At 43.7% G+C, this 19,741-nt stretch overlaps 2 protein-coding genes across 2 annotated transcripts in view; both read left to right on the top strand.

Moving 5' to 3' along the window:
• GALNT12 (polypeptide N-acetylgalactosaminyltransferase 12) overlaps positions 1–6,725 on the top strand; it is a 45,609-nt gene extending 38,884 nt beyond the window's left edge. Inside the window, exons 9-10 of the mRNA XM_031589114.2 lie at positions 2,030–2,185; positions 4,690–6,725. Coding sequence (XP_031444974.2) covers positions 2,030–2,185; positions 4,690–4,827 — 294 coding nt within the window. The 3' untranslated portion in view covers positions 4,828–6,725. The remainder of the gene's footprint in view (positions 1–2,029; positions 2,186–4,689) is intronic.
• A 5,187-nt stretch (positions 6,726–11,912) lies between these two features.
• GABBR2 (gamma-aminobutyric acid type B receptor subunit 2) overlaps positions 11,913–19,741 on the top strand; it is a 446,063-nt gene continuing 438,234 nt past the window's right edge. The window contains exon 1 of the mRNA XM_031589113.2: positions 11,913–12,390. Coding sequence (XP_031444973.1) covers positions 12,076–12,390 — 315 coding nt within the window. The 5' untranslated portion in view covers positions 11,913–12,075. The remainder of the gene's footprint in view (positions 12,391–19,741) is intronic.

A 19,741-nucleotide genomic window follows, 5' to 3' on the forward strand; every position in this document is an offset into this window, starting at 1 on the left:
TAACATAGCCTCAGTCCTTAACGTTACCCAGAAATTATCCATTTTATTAGCTCTTCTCCACCAAAATCTGATAGAAGTCCTTGAGAGGCCACTGAGGAAAGATCTCAGTAGTAAGAAGTGCTCTGATCTAGTAGCTGCTCCATCCACTTTTAATATATCTGGTACAGCTTGCAGGCTTTGGCTGATACTCAGAGCAAAATGTTACTGACTGTTGCTATACTTTATAAATCCACTACTGAGGAGGGCTCTAAATGGTACCTTGTAAAAGCAACAGCAGAAAGCATACTGATCTGCAGCATCCATCCAGACACAACAAAAAGCTGTGAAGCTTTTCCTTTATTCACAAGTCATAGTTTTAAGACGGGTATCTCACAGATCATTGTGGTGCCTGAAGAAGCAAGATCTTCATCCTCAAATACGAAATTTGTGAGCTAATGCTTAAAGGATAGGGAGCACCAGCTTGTTGGAGCAGAAAGTAAAATACTGGGCCAACATTACCACGTTTTACTTTTGTTGATGATGAGACATTTCTAGCATAAAGCAAACATTGCAAGGTAGCTTACATCATAAGAGTAGTCCTAGCAATACGTTTCTAGGGGAAATCAAAGTGTCTTGAATGCTATGTTTGGAGGTAGATTTCAAGCTTAAGTTGCTTTTTCAAATCACTTTCATTTGCTACTTCCTATGATTGAATGATGGTGAAAGTGTTAATTCAGGGGGATCATTTACATCACTGCCCTTGAAAACAGCCATGAAGCTCTGCAAGCAGTGGGCAGCATTTGCTCTTGTACAGCTGCAATGCTACTTTGGCAGAGAAATTCCTCCAGAGGTTTCATTCATGAAAAGGCTACCACCAGTTTAGCTTAGATCAGATCTCTGGTACCTGGAACTATGTGCTTGCAGACTTGCTAATCACGCAGCCCAACTTACATTAAAAGTCCATTTTTAGTTTCTCTTTCAAGGCTAATTAGTTAGTGGTTGCTAAGAGCGGTCTCCTGGTAAACACAAGTATACACTAAGTTTCTGAATCGGTATAGCTCCCTTCACACTGTTTTATAATTACTTTGTTCAGGAGTGAAACAGAACAAAAGAGGATTCCTTCTTTCCCTCCTCCTTGTATTGTTTTCCACTAATGCAGCTACACTATTGGTAACAAGCCATTTTGTGAGGTGCATAAAACCCTTGTCTACCCCACTGAGCATAATCTAAATCTGTTCTAAACACACATCCGTGCACTATAGTTGTCTAAATAATTTATAAGCATGCTAAATACAAACAGCTCTCATATTCTGCCATTCTCTTTAATGAAGTCCAAGGTTTGGCAAGTGTCCATGATAAAAATAAAATAAAAAACTAAGGAAGGCTTCAATCATAACTGTGTAAAACAATGATTTAGGGCATGCTCAGAGCATCTCTATAGAATATTGCACAACAAGCGAGGCCCGTAAATTGTCTTTAATAGAGTTCTGCTCATGTTTAAAAGCACTGTAGCTGATTTGTTCTGAATGTCTTAAAATGTCATGTAATAAAATGCTCACCATGCATCCTGAGTTGTTTTGTAATGAATGTGAACCTTGACCAAATTGCATTTGAACTATTCATTGAGAAGCTTTTTAATTAAAAGAAACATTGCTTTGTGACAGCTGAATTAAAAAGTTATAATATCAGTATACAAACTGGTTTCTGTCCTCTTTTTAAAGTGGTCTGAAGTGTGAAAGTAGAATACTGAAGCCAAATGTGGTAAGTTCTTTAATGTTGGAACATCTGTTTTCCAGTGCATTTATTCAGCATTTTGATACACTCTTAAGTTCTACCAAAGTAAATCAGTGCTGTGGTGAGATTGATTTTCTGTAAAATAGTAAGCAAATAGCAGCAGTTAAGGCTCCTTGAATATATTTGGAAGATTTTCTCTCCTCAATACCAACTTTAATATGTGAACTTCAGTATCTTAGGATCTCTTTCCTATAAATACTTTCTTGTGTACATATGAAATTACTGTTGCCCTCTGTTTCTTCTCTTGCATTTGTAGTTTTTTGAGTACACATCCCATAATGAAATACGCTACAACACTCGACAGCCTGAAGCCTGTGCAGCAGTTATTGCAGGGACTGACTATTTGACAATGAATTTGTGTCAAGAAAATATTCACCATGTTCCTGAAAACCAGAAGTTTGCTTTCAGAGAGGTAAGAGTGCCTGTTTGGCACACTTTGGGTTTGTTTTCTTTGGGGGAAGATGTGGGAGAAAAAACTGCTGACTTTTTTTAGGGGGAAGGGGATAGGGTGGAAAAAGAAAACAAAACAATTCCATCTTAGCGCCTTCACATTCTGTCCACAAATACTCCTATATTTGGACTGGGATTTTGCTTAGGTAAGCATGACTCTCTATCTTGGCTTTTAATATGTAAACATAGAACAGGGTAGCAGCAACATGCAGTTGAAGCACATTCCTGCTGAACAGAAAGGCAAGAGGAAGAAAAGCACCCATCTGTAATTTCAAGGGAACTTCCATTCCCCTTCTCTATCTAGTCTTAGAGATGGCCAACTTCTGCTCTCCTTTCATTAACTTTTATTTCTCAGTATTTTTTACCCCCATATATCCTTGATAATTCATATTATCACCGCCATTGCTTTAAACTCTTTCTTGATTTTAAGAAGCTGCTGCTTCTCTTCTGCCAACTGTCTCCCCATGAGCATCAGAAGTCCTCTCTCGATTTTTCTGCAACATAATGCAGTTGTGTAATTTGATGCTCCATCAAAAGATACCTTCTGCTCTACTTCTGCCTCTCCATGGGACACATCTTACTGACTGGAGGGACTCAATAAATCCCTTCTTCGACTTAAATACCTATTACAAAAAAAGAAGAAATGCTGAGAAGTATGGAGTGTATTAAAAAAACATAACCTGTCATCTTAGAAAACCTTGTGTTAGTAGGTTTTAATCTCTGAAGGAGTTCCTGAATGCCTCAGAGAAAATAAATTGAATGAAAAATGATGGCCTTGGTCAGCTTCTGGGATGTTATTATTCAGTTAAGGGAAAAGGTCACATAATATATCAAAAATATATATTTACATAATGCATCTAAATTCTACAGGTTCCAAAGCTGACAAATTCTTGCCTAGATACTTCCACTAGTGATAGGAGATAGAGTAAATTCTAAAGAAAAACATGAAAATTACTGTCTCCTCACTGAATCTAGTCCAGACTGAAGCTCACTAAGACTATTTAAGAGGTTGGCTTTATCGATGGTATTTCATTTTTAACACTGACTTCATGATTTTTTTCAAGTTTATATATATTAATTCCTAAGATGACAAATTTTAGATGAACTTCAGTCACTTCATAAAAATAACTGAGAAGACGCAGTTTTGGAATACATTTGGTTCCACAGCATTCCTAGCCATTCACATTTGAAGTAATTCCTTAAGTTTCAGATACTAAATCCTCCTTCTTTCTCATGATCACACTCTGTCACTTGAATCTACTGCTCTGTACTGATTCCTCTTATTGTGCTGCATTAAATCAACATCATTGGTCTCCATGTTTCAAGGCAAGTGATAGGCCAGGTATCAGTACTGCATATCTCCTGCTTTGTGTTGAAAAGTGTCAGACACTAGAAGAGCAGTCCTTAAACAAGTAGCAGGGATGTAGCATTATCAGAGATTTGAACAGCCTTCCCAGCAGCCTGGCACCGCATCAAAAGCAAGTGAGGCAGATATTGATTAGTCCACTCAGAGACGTGAATTATCATAAATGGAAACCAGAAAGTCATTCAGCAGCTAAGCCTGCAAGCAAACCCATGAGCAAGCACACACCACTGGCCCTTGGAAGCTATGGAGCAAGGTGCCATTAGTGCATCATTCCTGAGGACTGAAGAGCAGACTTTCAAAGAACTCAAGCTTATACTCAAGCAGAGTGGTGGCCATCAGGGATTTTGAAAATAGTTAGGCATGCAGATGTCACCTGGGCTAAAGAAAGGCTCTTGGAGCACAGCTGTTCTCCACAGTTGGTTACACTGCCTTATTGCAGCTCAGTATTCTGGTTGACAGTGCTTCTAGGTTTGAGTGAGCTATGTGAAGTGGAGATAAAATGGTTTTGGAGACTCCTGTAACAGAAAGGCCTGAGGTCTCACATAGTGTTCTTTGGGAACATGAGTGCACCGGCCGGTCAGGCCTTGTGCCTTTTAGGCAGCTGTGCTATCCTTGAGCAAATCCAGCTGACTGCACAGAGATTTGAAGGCAAGAGGAACACTTAGAATTTTTTGTTTTTTCCACTACAAATATAACTTGTAAAGAAATGGCAGGTTTTTTTTGCCAAAAATAAATCCGAAATAGGCAACTAACTAACTAACAATAACTAAATTTACTTGCTACGTGTGGACCAAGTTGTTGAATTTAAGTAACACATGTATTTCACTTTGGTTTTCTCTGCCCATATTGTGATGTAGTAACAAAAGGCAATGAAAGTGAGCTGAGAAAGCATATCCTTTACAAACCTAAGTGTCAGGACACAAAATAAGTTTAAAATTTAGGACTTCTGATAAAGTTTCTCAAGTTAAGCATTTTGGTTCCTGCATAACCCCATGAGAAGGATATGTGTGATATTTTACTACGAATATTTTGTTGAAGTATAGTGATATGTTTTTAATTTTTAAGACCTGAAAAGCAAAAATTATTTCTCTCTTTTGTAGGATGGTACTTTGTTTCATATGCAAACTCAGAAGTGCTTACAAGCAGAGTCAAATTCCTACAATGGTAATCCAGCACCAGTATTACGACTGTGTTCCAATTCAGACTACCAAAAATGGTTCTTCAAAGAAAGAAGTTGATCCAGATGTCATCAGTATATAGCTGAATATGAAAATGTTCTCTTTCTAGTCAGCAGATAGTCAGCCTTTTGAAAATTCTGTAAGTGGTATATTTTTATATGAGAAGGACAGTAATTAGTTTAAAAGCATTAAATTTTGTGTTTCTGGAGCGTTAAACGGCACTAATTATGGAGAACCACATTAAATAAGTACTGTGGTTATATCATGTCACAGAACCTGCTCCTCTTCAGTTCCCTTTATTGGCAGCTACATAACTGTTTCTGAAGTGTCTTAGGTTCTTTTCACAAGTGACAATGTATTTTTTAATCTACTGTGTGAAAGAAAGTAAGGCAGTCAAAATAATTGCACTAATGTTATCTGCCAATAACTTAAAATGTTTATTTTTCTACTAAAACATTTTGCAGTTGTGCCTTTTAACAGATACTAGTTAATATTTCTCCCTCTCCTTTAAATACCAAGAGGGAGAAAATAGGCCAGGTCTGCCCCTAACCGGCTACAACAGACCCCTCACTGAAGACAGCGTGGATTTGCACATTGAGGCAGAAAAGGCTGCATATTTTTGCACAAATAACAATCTAGATGCATACAGATTGCACATGCTTGACAATACTGTACATTAAATGTTGTGACAATTTTAGTTGCTCAAGGCACTTGTTGAGTTTCTAAGCATGTTTAGAATGCTAATTTTGCAAGTAGTTTTTTTCTCATCTTTCTTAAAGAAATAAGGCAACAACTCAGGGCAAAGTTGTTTAGATATATGTGAATCTATGTGTGCAGCTGTGTCCCAGGCTGCATAACTTACTTCAACATTGTGTGGATTTTCAACATGCATAGAACTTGCAAGATCAAACCTAGCAACAATTCTTCAGACATGGGAGATTTGTTTCAAAATTACAGTTAGAGAAAATGAATCTAAGAAACTATAACTTTCATTAAATTGTAAACATTTAAATGTCAGTTAAAAATTACTGGGTAAACAAAAAATGTTTTTACAAGTTACCAATATGATATACAGCTGCTATTAGTTAAAAAAGAATGTTTCAGATATAACTCACATTTTGCCTGGAAACTTCTTTTCTGACAAGTTGCTCGTGGCAGCACATATAGTACTATTGAAAACATGGGGTTTAATCTGCTCCAGTACAAGATGTTTACAGCTGTTAAGTGTGGGGTCTGCTTTTACCCAATCAGACAAGTAGTGCGTATAGCAGTCAGTGTATTTGGTCATTGACTATCATCATTAAAGTGTTGATTTAATAGTTTCAGCACATACAGGAGACTTCCTTATCTCAGCTGGAAATGTTTTACGCATAGAAGCGTGAAGATTTCAACCATTTTTTCCCTCAGAAGTCTTGGTTTCTTCCATTATTTGTTCTTATTTTCTACATAAAACGTACAGAACTTCCTTTGAATCCTCATAAGCTCAAGTCATTTTGTCATGTCTATTTATATGATTAGGGTGTAGGGGGAACGTTTCTTCCTGTAGTGGATATACATGGAGGTTCTACCAAGATCTATCAAAAACCCCATAGATTGAATATTTTTGTGGAGAACTTTAAAGCTCTGTCTCTGTGGGTTGGATTGATGAAATCAATGTTAGAACTAATAAAATATTTTGTAACTCCATAGAGTGGCAACTGTGGGAGTTTGTTTGTTTGTTTCATATGGTCAGTGGTTTTCTTTTAACCATTCCTCTGATTTCTTAGGCTCTGATCCCTGTAGCAGCTGGGAGAAGACAGTTCTATTTTATGCTCTCTCAAGTTCCCATTTCTCATTAATGCTTTTGTTCACCTGCTAGCAGCAACTGTGTTCAGTTTGTGGAGTCACAAATCAAAGCTGTGTGTCTGCATGAGAGAACTGTTAGAAGTGTACCAACACAGCAAGGTTTTTCTGTTCATTTCTGTTCTTCCTTCATGACTCTTGATTGCATTACATTAATAAGTTAATGAAAGCCCAGCAATTACACTTGTAGACAAAATGCTCACTGACCATTAGGGTCAAGGAGGTTTTCTTAGTTTTGAGACTTCCAGATTTTATCAGCAGGTGGTCGTACGCAAATGAAATTTAGTAATTGGAAATTGTTCTCAGTACATCTTGCTATTCTGCATTTGTTTAGAGAGATGTATTGATGTTCTGAGATTCCAGTTACATGCAGCTGAGCTGTTTCCCTCTATGCCAGCAAAACTATATTTGCTAGACAAACATGCTTATGTTCAGTTCAAGAGCAGTCACTGAATGTCATAGCATCACCAGCTTGCTCCATGTATGTTGTTGTCCATTTAGTCCACTTCCCTTTTTTTTTTTCATTGTTCCTTTCTTTCTTCTCTGCTCACTGGAATTGTATTGTGTCTGGCTTCTAGTTTGGAGGATGAAGGAGTTGATTACATGTCTGATTCATAGTGCAGAGGCTTTCTTCAGTGGAAGGTCAGAGCTACCCTCTGAGGAATGGACTGTAGACTTTGGGCTTCTCGGCAAAGAAAAGGCTGAACATCTCAGAGAACTGGAAAAATTAGATGTCTAAGTCACACATTAACATTCCATCTGATTGTGGTCTCCTAAGACTCTTTGAAAATGAGAAAGAAAGAGTTTCCATGCAGTGTTCAGAGTGTTCAGAGCCACTCTTTTTTTCCCCTTTACTGCAAGCCACGTGAAGCACCCCTAAAACCCAAACTTGCAATTCAATCTTATTGATAACCTTATATTAAAACAATGGAATACTGGCACTGCAGACAGGGAAATCTCAAGGGTCCGTCTTCCATTTTGTGCCATCAAGTAGTTCAAAACAAGAACAGGACATTTTTAAAATACAGAACAGAGGTGGCTAACCAAATTACACTGAGAATGTATCATCCTAATACAAAGTATGCCACATACAATTTGAGGACTGAGATGTAGAAATCTGTCCTTCACTGTCCTGAAGGACAGTGAAGTCCTTGGGAAGAAGAAGAGGGGAATGGTGGAGCTCCCTTGCTCTGCCAGCTTGCTGGTGGCTGGCTCCAGCAGCAGTAGCTGGGTCTGAATTAGAACATTGCAGCATTCTTCCACTTACATCTACAGAGGAAAATGATTAGATATGCATATGCAATTTTTCCTGTCTTCAAAAGCAAGAGGAAGGAAGGAAGACAGAAGACCCAGGGATGGAGCTGTGGTTTGATGGGCAGCATGGCATGCTTCGTGTGGCGTCAGGCTGGCTCCCGGGGTGAAAAAAGACCAGCTGCAGAGCTCATTTCTTGGTGGGAAGGGAAAAGCAGTCTTCTTGAATTCATACATCCTCTGAAGGTATTTAACTTGCTGCGGAAGTGAAAGTGGTCAAGGGAAAACAGCAGTGCAGATATCTGGACCCTAAATTCATCACCATTGAAGGAATACATAAGGAATAAAATGTTAACTCTGCACACACTGTGTGAAGATTTGATAATACCTGGAAGGAACTGGAACGTATTATTTAACAGGAAGATGCTGGACGGAACTGTTAACTGAAATACAGCTGAAGGGCTCGTGTGACTAAAATGCTGACGTGACTGGATAACATGCCAAGGAGAAAGTGGCATTTGATTTTCAAGCAAGGGGAGCAGGGTTTACCACACTTGAGAATGGATGTTTTAGCCAACAGGGAACGAACAGACACAGTGCCTGCTGTTGACCACCAAATAAGAATAGAAAATATTTTTGCATAGCAGATAAAGGATGTGTGCAGTGTGAGAGGATGTCATCCAAGGGGATGCACTGTACTGATTTTATGGTAGCGAGATGTTCTGGGGATTTCTAGGGAAAGGAAAAATAAAGAAGAGATGGCTGGGCAGGAGGCTGTGTCTGACATAATTTTTCAAAATAGGTCTGGTGCAATTCTCTGCTAGGCCTCTCATCTAAAAGGAGGCACTACCTGTGTCTGGTAGGTGCAAAGGAGAAATTCCTGAGTGCTGCTGGCAGGAAAGAAGAGGATTTGCAGAAGATAACTATGTATATATCTTATTGAAACCTTATATACGTACTGTATGAAAAGCTTTGATAGGATCTCAGATGAAGTTTTTAAAAGCATGGAAAAGATGTTCTTTATTAAAGCTAAACAGCATCAGTGCACCTACATTGCAGTGTTGTCTATAATTACTTGATCACAAACTATTTCTTGCTTTTTTTTTTTTCTCCTTTTTACAAAAGATGTTGAAACTGTCTTTTCCATGCCTTGCTGAGTACAGAGGAAGGATTTAGAAAGGCTTATTTAGCTTAATCCTCATTGTTCAATATATGGCTTTATTTATTTCCCCCACATTAAGTCCCCAGCCTGAAAAAAAAAGGTTATTTTCATAGCTTTTCTTAACATGGAACTTGAATGCTTCAATGTCTCAGTGTTTCCCAAGCCTTTATTGCTCCATCTTCACTCCATGAAGCAAAAGCATCTCTGCTTTCCTGACAGGGAAGACTGCAACAAAGGCATTAAAATCAAAATTGCAATATTATTCAATAGACCAAATCTGAAGTATAGGTTTGGTTAGCTTAAATGACAGCCAGCAATGCTCTAGATCTTTACAGTTTGGGCACAAGAGCTGGAACTCAGTTCTCATAGAATCAAAGAATTGTGTGAGTTGGAAGGCACCCCTAGAGAACATCTAGTCCAGCTCCCCTGCAATATACAGGGACACCTACAGCAGTTGAGGGTGCTCAGAGCCCCAACCTGCCTCACCTTGAGTGTCTCCAGAGATGGGGCTTCCATCAACTCTGAAGGAGTGATTTCACATGAAACAGCATTTGACAGACAAGCTTGGTACCTATTGCAGATCTAGTTGAAAATGGTGACATTCATTTAGGATTGAAATGGTGGTTAAAAATAATGTTATGCAAAATCAGCGTGCCCACCGCTTCTGTTGGGATCCTAGGAAGATCTGTTCTTGGTATAACAGTAATCAATTTTCTGAAAGAAAATAATGTACTGTAAGTTTGCAGATGACAAACTGCAGGGCAGGCCACTTGTGTGAATGGTGAGTGCACATTGTGATTTATTGCAAGGCAAGATCAGGCACAAAGGAGAAAAAAGTGGCTCGCGTGCTCAGGCAGAAAGCATTGAAGACATAATGTGGATGGTTCCACAGGGAGGCAGCCTCTTGGGACAGCCTGGCTGCTTTGCCTCCAGGGATTTGCTATTGCAGTGTGCACACATTAGCGTATGTGTGTGAGGGAATATCAGCAATGCCAAGAGTACTTAATTTGATGCAGGCATGACAAGAATCACAGAATCACAGAATGGCTTAGGTTGGAAAGAACCTCAAAGATCATCCAGTTCCAGTCCGCTGCAATGGGCAGGGCTGTCCCCCACCAGCTCAGCTGCCCAGGGCCCCATCCAACCTGGCTTTCAATGCCTCCAAGGATGGGGCACCACAACTTCTCTGGGCAGCCTCACCAAAGGCTGGTAACCTGCAGTGAGACAAATTTGTACTGAATCTGATTCACATCTTAGCAAACTCGCTAATGACGGAATTAATTTATCAAGAGAGTTGATGGCCTCCTCTTACTGATGTCTTTAGGTCAGCACTGTTGGATGTCATTCCACAGGAAGGGCTGCAAAGAAACAAGAGTTATGGGGTGACAGGTTAAGGGCTTTTGGCTCAAGGTCTCGTCATTATGATCTTAGAATTTATTAGTCTATAAAGATTCTTCCCAATTTACAGCACAGATGCCACTGTTGTATATGAGATATATTAGGTTAGCCTTCATAGAATCATAAAGGTTGGAAAAGTCCACTAAGATCATGTAGTCCAACCACCAACCCATGCCCACTGACCACATCCCTCAGAGCCTAATCCACATGGTTCCTGTATACCTCCAGGGACAGTGACTCCACCATCTCCCTGGGGTGGAGGAGAAAAGGAAAGAAGAAATTTTTCCCTAAGATTCAACCTGAATCAACCACTGGCACAACTTGAGGCCATTCCCTCTTGCCCTATTGCTGTTACCTGGGAGAAGAGGCCAACTCCCACTCTACCACAACCTCCCTTCAGGCAGCGGTAGAGAACGGTAAGGTCTCCCTTGAGCCTTCTGTTCTCCTGACTAAACAATCCTATTTTCCTCAGCCGCCTCTCATCCCGGGTTTGCAGTGAGTGCATATCTACAAAACCCGAGGTGCCCCGGGCCGGGTTTGGCAGGGCTGCATATTCCCCCAGCGGGACACACACCGAGACGTGCTCGGCAGCACGGGGCTCCTCGCTGCGCAGGGGATCCGTGCTGGGAAGAGAGCACGGCGCGGTCACTACGCGCTGCCGGGCTGCGGGAATCCTGCGGGGAGAACAAACGATAACCCAGAAATAACCTGGTTTTGCAGAACGCCGTGCTCCTGTACGCGCTGCGGAGTTGCCATGGCCCAGGCTGTGTGTGTGTGTGTGTGTGTGTGTGTGCGTTTGTGCGTGTGCGGTGGCGGAGGTGCCGAGCCGGCGTGGGCGCGTGTCTGCGTGCTGCGCGGGAGCGGGGGCGGGGGGTGCGCGCTCGCCGCGTGCCTTGCACCGTCCCCCGGCCCTGCCCGGCATCGGAGCCGAAGGGCGGTGAGGGCTGCACCTCCCTCCCCGCGGGGGTGCCCCGGCTCCGAGAATGCGACATTATAGTGCTGCACCCCCGGACCATACCGTCCCCCCCTCCCCCCCCCCCCTTTTTTTTTTTTATTGCACCGGAGCATCCTCTCTCTCTCTCTCTCTCTCTGTATATATATATATATATATATATATATTTTTTTTTTTTTTTTGGAGGAGGAGGAGGAGGAGAAGGGAGGTGTTCACTAAGGGCTTCTTCTCGCTCCCCCCTTTCCTCCCCCCCCTCCGTCCGCCCGGGAGGTGCCGTTCCTCCCTGAGCGAAGCGCAGCGGGGAGGCAGAGGCAGGTCCCGCTCCCTGCTCCGCCGCCGGGAGAGGAGGGGAAGAGAGGAGGAGGAAAAGGAGGAGGGTGCAGGGAGAGCGGGGGGGTTATTTATTTATTTATCGCTTTTGGTGGCTGCAGCTGGCAGACCTGGGAAGGAGTAGGCGCCATTGCCAGAAGGATTATTGCCAGGGGAGAAGAGAGAAAGGGGCCGGGGGCCGGGGGGGGGGAGGGGGGAGGGAGAGAGAGGAGACCCCGAGGCTCCCTTGGAAGCGGGAGGCGTTGCTTTCCCTCCCGCCGCCGGGGGATGCGCCCGGGCTGAGCGGGGCTCGGCTCCCTCCCGCCGCTCCGTCCGCCCCCCCTCCCCAGCTCTCCTCCTCCTCCTCCTCCTCCTCCTCCCCCCATCCAGCAGCATGCATCCCTCTGCGCGGAGCCCGGCCGCCGCCACCTCCAGCCCTGCCATGCTGCTGCTGCTCCTGTGCCTGGGCTGGGTGCCGCCGGGCTGGGGCTGGTCGCGGGGCAGCTCCCGGGGGGCTGCCGGGCTGCCCCCCAACGCCACCACGCCGATCTCCATCATGGGCTTGATGCCGCTCAGCCAGTCCGAGGAGGACCAGAAGAGCAGGATCGGCCGGGGAGTGCTGCCCGCCGTGCAGCTGGCCATGGATCAGATCCGCAACGAGTCCCTGCTCAACCCCTATTTCCTGGACCTGCGCCTCTACGACACGGAGGTAGGGCCCGCCGGGGACGCGCCGCCGCCCAGTCCCGGGGCGCTGCGGGGCCGGGGCGCAAGGGCAGCGCGGACGCGGGAGCTGCGGCGCCGCCGGGAGACGCGCGGGGAGAGGCGGCGGAGGACGCGGAGACGCTCCGGAGGGGCTCTGCCCGCCGGGCCCGGACCCGCGGCGGCCGCTCGCCGCCTCCAGCAACAGATGCGCGCCGGCCGCTCCGTCTCCATCCGGATTCCTCCCCTTCCTCGTGCCGGACGCGGGCTCCGGGGGGCGGCCCGCAGCGAGCCGGTGGAGATCGGCGGAAAGAGTTAAATCTGCGGTGCCGCTGCCCGCGGGATGCCTTGAGGGCCGCCCGACCCCGGCGCGGCCCGGTGCGGTTCGGGGTGCGGAAGGGCTGCTGGCGGGAAGGCGGAGGCGTTGGGAAGTTGGTACCCGGCGCTCCAACGCTCTCCGTTCGGGTCGCAACTTCGCTAAACGGAGGGAGATGCCGGCTCGATGCGGAGCCCGCCCTCAAGGTGGCAGCCGCCCCGCGTGAATCGCGCCGCGCTCCGTTCCACGACAGCCCCCGGTGCGGCGCGGGGATGGATGCTGAGAGCCCCCGCTGCGCTGCGGGAGCCCCTCTCCGGATGGAGAGCGGCGATACCGGGCTGTGCTGGCGCTCCGTCCTCAAGGTCGCCCCGGAAATCTCTCCGTGTGGGGCGGCTGCCCTTCACCGACGCGCATTTGTTGTGGCATTGTTTTGGATGGCTTGTGGCGGTAGCGGTGAGGGTGTCGTTTGGGTGCTGTTGGGTGCAGAAGGCCGGGATGCTGTGCCAGGAGCAGCCCCGAGCTGCCGTTTGTCTCCTTAAAAATGAACCTCTGCGATCAGAATGAAAAGAATTCTGGGGGATTTTCGGAATGGCATTACCTGTTTCATAAAGTGTGGTCTTGGGGAGAAACAAGATCACGGTTCTCCCAGTCCTGTGTTCATGACATTATTCTGTTTAAATCCACCCCTCGGATGGGATCGTTGCAAAATAATGAGTGCACAGGAAGTGGAGAAGCAGGAACCTTCCTCCTGCGCACACATTCCAATCAATGAGGGGCTGCACCTGATTGCAATCAAAATATTTTGCAGTTGTTCGTACAGATTTGGGGTTCTGAGCAGGGTAGTCAGCGTTAGGATGTACAGAGCAACCAAAAGAATTGCCTGATTGGCTCTGGAATGCACACTGGTTTCTTAAAAACTGCATTTTTACTATTCTGTACTCCAAGGGTGTGAAGGATTGGGATCCTGCTGCCCAGGTGCTGGATGGCTCTGGATGCTTTTAAGCAATTAATAAATGGATGATTATGGAAAGCTAAATCAGGCGAATGTATGTATTTGGAGAGCGGTCAGGTCATTATTGCACGCTTAATAGTGACAAGTAAATAAATGAGTGTTCATAAGGAGCACCGCAATGGAACAGGAACATTAACTGGAACAGCCTTTAAATACGTAATGGCAGCACAAACTTTTTTGTTGTGCTCAGCCATTACCTTATGTCTTATGGTAAGCAGAAGGGCTGCTCCCTCTTGCTGCCCGATCGGTGCTCAGCCTGTTCTTAGACTGCTGATAGATGGATGCACCCGAAGGGCCCGGATCCTTGTCCTTATGTAACCACAGACCTGCTCCTCTCCAAGACCTCACGGGTGCTTTGACACTGGCTGCTCTTGGAGAGAGAATGTGGGACCCTGTGCACCCGGGGTTTTTGAACAGCCAGAGAAATGTTCGTTGTGTAGATGTAGAGCCTGGGAAATGCACGACAGTGATTTAGGAAATGCATGGCAGTGATTCAGAAACTCCCTCGTGGAGTTCCAAAATCACCCGCTGTTAGGAACTGATGTTTGTGTTGCAGCTTTATGTAACACTTCAATAAAAAGCTCACGAAAAATAATCGTGAAAGCATTATAAAGACAAACAAATCAGATCTCTTTTCATTATTGAGGCAGCTTCCCGGCGAAGTTGAACTGCATACTGTTTGCTTGATGTACAGTGGAGCATGGGAATGCCCATATTACTGACCATTGTTAGAATTGCACTGGGCTTCCCACCTTGGGCTGCTCTCTGTGTCTAACCCTTGAGCACCGCAGTGGCATTCCTAGTGCTTATCAACACAGTTAAGCTGAAGGAAGCTCAGAGTTCACTGTAGTCCTTAATCCGTTATCTCAAGCGGCTATGATTCTGTGAATGATATCTTCAGTGCAAAATAAGACCACGGGTTACAGCAAGTATATATGCAAACATGGAGGCTTCTGACTTGAGTACTGTTGATGGTTGAAAATGTCTGGAGCATGACCCCGATGCAGTTCAGTAAGCCCTGCTTTGCTGGCCCGTGGGCACGGCTTTATTTGCTCAGACATTCCTGTCTAGGTTTGGTGAATAAAATATAGCTCAGGTGCAGATGTCTGCAGAACTCTGGTATAAGTTGTAGTGAATTCATGTAAACCTGCCCATCTCAGGGAGAGCAGGAGCAAAGCCGAGATGAAACTCTTAGACAAAGTGTCGTAATTAGGTTATTTTAGAAACAAGAGTGATTATCTGTAAGGAGTCTTATCCAAGCCTATTGAAATTAATGGCAGTAATTCACTGATTCCAGCAGCCCTTGGACCAGGTCCTGGAAGTTAAGGGCGCTTGATAGTTTATGGCTTTGGATCAATACTGTGATACAATATTTCTTCTGTTTCCAATCCCTGTGATTGTAACTATAGTTTGCTGAAAATGCAAAGAAATTTCTTGTAGAATAGTGAGCTCGGCTCTCTACACGCTACACGCAGTTCTCAACTTCATTTAAATCAGGAAGGATGGTATCTACATAAGCATCCTGGCACACATCTGTTGGAGGGAAAAAAGCAGAATAATCCTAAAATAAGGAGCTAAGCCTTCTAATAGAGAATGTTATGCATTTCAATGGTATTTAATTTGCATCATGCAAAAACTGACCTCGCTGAAACTAGAGGAAGAGGCACAGTAGGAGAAGACAAGGGCCTTAATGGAAGTTGGATATCTGCCCTTCTGCATCTGGACGTCTTCCCTTGAATATGGAATATATTTTCTGATTTCTTGTAGGATCAATGCTGCAGGTGTTTCACAGAGAGGCTGATTTGGTTTTGAATCTAAACATTTATAGTCAGGAAAGTCGTGTCTGCAGGTTAGGATGCTGTCACTTGTTTTTGGAGAGCAAAGAGAGTCAAAATGATCTGAAAACACCTTCCAGAACTAAGGGGGATATATTATCACAAAGAGAGAAGAAAATTCATACTACAGTGGTGAGATTATTTAATTTCCTCTAATAACTACAAATAAATTGTAGTAATCCTGATGTAATCTCATCTTTATATAACAGCATACTCTAATACCTTTAAAGAGCATAGAAGGATGGGCTATAACACATACAGAGAACTCCACAGAACCTTTTAAGGAAAATGGACACTTCTTGATATTTAATACATATTTGCCTTCTATTCTATAATTAAGGAGAAACTGCCTTACCTAATTTATCTGACAAGAAGTTATAATATAGATATGTTATAAAAAGGCCTTCTCTTTATTTTCCTTTTACTATGAAAATCTCTGTGTTTTTCAGCATGACCTTCTTTCTTCAAGGTTTAAAAAAGTTGTATAGGCTGTGCACTGCTCTGGGTCACTCCTACCAGCTATTCTTGTTGAAAGAGAACTTCAGCCTCGAAGTAAAGCTGTCTTTTGCAGAAAAGCCCACTCAGGACTGCTGTCAACAAAGTTGACTCATGTCTTGTTCCTGCATGCTGGAGTAAGAGTCACACACACTTATTAAGGACAGGCAACATAGTCTAGGAGCAGGAGAGGCATTTTCTGGCAGTGGTGCAAAATAAGGGATCCATGAGGAGCATGAAGCACAGAGTTCAATGGCTGGGCCTCAGAGGACTGTCAGCTTCTGGTTGCCACCTGAGCAGCTCACAGAATCAGGCGAGAGCATCCCCCTGAGAGAAATGCACACAGTGTGCTGGTTAGGCTGGTTGTCTCAGGAGGCGCAGGCTGGAGTCACTCTGATAGCAGCTGGTTTTGTGTGGGGAAGTGTGGTAAATCAGGGTCTGGGCTGAGCCTGACACACTCTGTACATGGATGATGTACCCCGAGATGAAACTTGAACTCCATCAGAACCCTCCGGCACATGTGGGTGAGCCTGCCTTCCAACCTCCAGCTCCTCTGGAGTCAGCCTACCCTTCTGTCTGTAGCCAGGAGAAGCACTTCCTCAGCGCTCCTGTTGGGAGGGCATGAACGGGGCCCCAGATCCAAGCTGTGCAGTGGCACTTCAGCCTCCCCCCAGGACTCGGGCCTGCACAGAGGTGTAGCAGCAGAAGGTCTGTTTTAAGATAACAACATAAACACAGCCCGACTCCTTCACACCATTTGTGAGTGTTCTGATTGCTGAATTTCCTGGAGCTTTATTTTCATTTTTAAGGCAGGACTTGAAATAGGACAGGTGAGATGTTGTCCTAGTCATCTGTTCTAAGGGGAGCAGCCAGCTGAATACAAAGGAGATTAGGGCTAAAACTCAGACTGAACTGACAGACTTGGTATTATCATGAGCTGGTGTCTGGCATATGTTGAAGTTGATGGGTAATTTCTTACTTTTAAATATCACTGAGTACTTAATGCTTTCTGATATATGCAGATAGTTTAGTCTGACAATATACTTGTGTTGTCATGATGTACGGGTAATGATCACAGGCTACTCTGCTGGCAGCGTTCTGCCTGGAATGGATGTATTTGTTAAAGGCATCAATGTTCCCTTTGACTTTCATTCAATATGGCTCCACTTAAGGCATATAACCTCTTTTTGCATTTGAGTTTTGTAAACTTGGAGGGAGTCATCTAAAAGTTAAGCTTTTATGTTAATTCCATGCTGGTTTTTCCACTGATGCTAAGATGTAGGAGGGGAGAGGAGAGAAATCATGTATTCACAGCACCCACTCCTCTGGGTGTGGATCTCAGACCTGCAGAATGTATATCCTCTAAATATCTTTGCAGAGAAATTAAAGCCAATGTATCATTTTCTGGCATATGTCTTGCAATTTCATGTATAACTTATCCCATGCATACTGCAAAATATACTGTTATGGAATCTTTTGATTCAAATGCCAAACACACTGTCAGTTCAGAAAAGTAATTTTTTGAGTAAATCCAGGAAGGAGTTTCCATTTACATTTGCAGAAAGAGGGGGAAGGCCCTGTCCTCTGAAACAGTTACCGACAACCGTAAATTACTCAGGTTTGTGGAAAAGATGGAGTGTAATATTCTAGAGATAACTGTGAAGAAAATATTTTGTGATAGGAAAAGGGAGAGGAAGGAGCTAGAAGAGAGGTATTATGGCATTCACATAAAAAGTTTTCTGTGCAATATTTGTACTGTTTTAATTGAATACATGCAGTTGTTTGAGATGACAACAAATAGCACCACATCTCAAGGCTACAGATCAGCACCTCACGTGAATGATGTAATGAAGTGATGATGCATTTGTGGCTCAAGCTTTGTTCTCCACTTGAAATTTCATGCTTTATGGGAATTTTCTTGGCATATGGTGGAATAGCAAAGCATAGCAATGCGTTTGAGGAAGCTGAGGGAGGTGGGAACCAAACAGTTCCTTCATAAAACTCGAATGGAGGTCATTGCCACCACTGGACAGCAGATGCTTCTTCTTAGCAAGGTTTGAACCTTGTAATATAGAGTCTTGGCTCAGGTGATTGAGTGGTGGAAGTTATGAAAGGAAATCCACCACAATCCATTGTGGCTCAGCTAACTGTTGGAGCAGCTGGGGCAAGCAGTGAAGCACACTGAGGTCAGTCAGCACTGGTGTGACTCAGTCCTGTGGAGATGAGTGTGGGTATGTGGCAGTCCCTTGCTGGAGCTCTGTTTCAAACTGCAAGATTCAAAACTGAGAGGGAACAGATACATCACTTTTTTATTATATATATATATATATTTAAATTTATTTTTGTGCTAGGAATTGTGAAATTAAAACGTTAATAGAGCCTGAAGCCTTTTAGGAGCCAGTCACGCTGTTGTCTTATTTGCGGGTGTAGCTGAGCTAGAAATAATATTTTCAGTTCTTTCCTTGTTCCCTTGCTCTGACATTCACTTACCAGTTGCTGACTCCTGAAGCAAACTGGTTCAGCCACAGCATCACTCTGACTTGAACAAAGTGCCCCTGAGAACAGCTGAAATGTATCTTCAGTCATATGGTGTTTCCCCTTGCTGTGCTGCTTATGCTCGAGGGACGACAGAGCCTTCTTTGCCAGCCACGGCCGCCTCTCTTTGCGGAAAATTTTGCTGTGGGTAACAGCTGCTGGATTTAGGGCTGGTTTGTGCTGCCTGCTGAGTGGAAACAGCAAACACTGACCGCCAAACACTGTTCTTTCAGATATTTTTTCCTGTGTTGGAATAACCATGTAATTTCATTGCCAAGTCAGTGATTGATGTCCAATTTCCATGTCATTAGCTTTTCATTATCGTAAGACTTTAGTACTGACAATTTCATCCATAGTATTTTCCAAATAAGTATTTCCAAATGTGAAAATTGAAGCTAAGAGATTAAAGGTAAATACCCACCTCCTCTCTGAAAGTAATAGTCACTGAGATCTTAGAATGTAAAGGCTAATTCGGCAGGGCTGTTCAAATTGTCTTAGTGAGGCTCCTGAGAGATGAAGGCCCAGATAATGGACTAATTGCCTGAAAGTGAACAGCATGAGTTTGAGGGATAGGATTAGAAAAGTTATGTTTGCTACAAAGGCCATGGTACTTCTCTTAAATAATTAACATGTTCTAAGATCAGAGGACTGTTAGGATTATCCAGCATCTACAGTATAGGCCATATGTTTCACTCGTTTCTTTCCTGATCCACTATGAACTAGAGTAAGTGCTTGAGTCTTGTCTTCAGGATCCCTCAAATCCTGAAGTCCTCTGGAAAACTTTTCTCCATGATTTGCATGGAAACCCTTTGAAGGTGTATTGTTATTTTCAGTTCATGCCCTGTTGATGCAGTAACAGCTCTTCCTTTTTGTGGATACGAAAATCATTTTGCCGCGGCTTCCATTGGAGGAGCTCATCCCATTATCTTGGTTATTTTTAGATTATTATTTTTTTAAATTAAAGAATCACTATCACTTATCTTTAAAATAAGGTATTTGTTCAATCTTCTGTTTCCTTCCAGTAGCTGTGCATTTTGATTTTGATACTTCTTGTCTAAGGTAGGCCTTTTTTCTTTGCTGCTCTCCAGAATTACCTGAAGATAGATACACACAACAGGTGTCTAAGAAACCATCTTACATCCATTTCCTCCTGGGAAAAGTAGGAAGA

This window comes from Phasianus colchicus, chromosome 3, assembly GCF_987193195.1.
Source record: "Phasianus colchicus chromosome 3, bPhaCol1.hap1.1, whole genome shotgun sequence".
In the NCBI taxonomy this organism is placed as follows: domain Eukaryota; kingdom Metazoa; phylum Chordata; class Aves; order Galliformes; family Phasianidae; genus Phasianus; species Phasianus colchicus.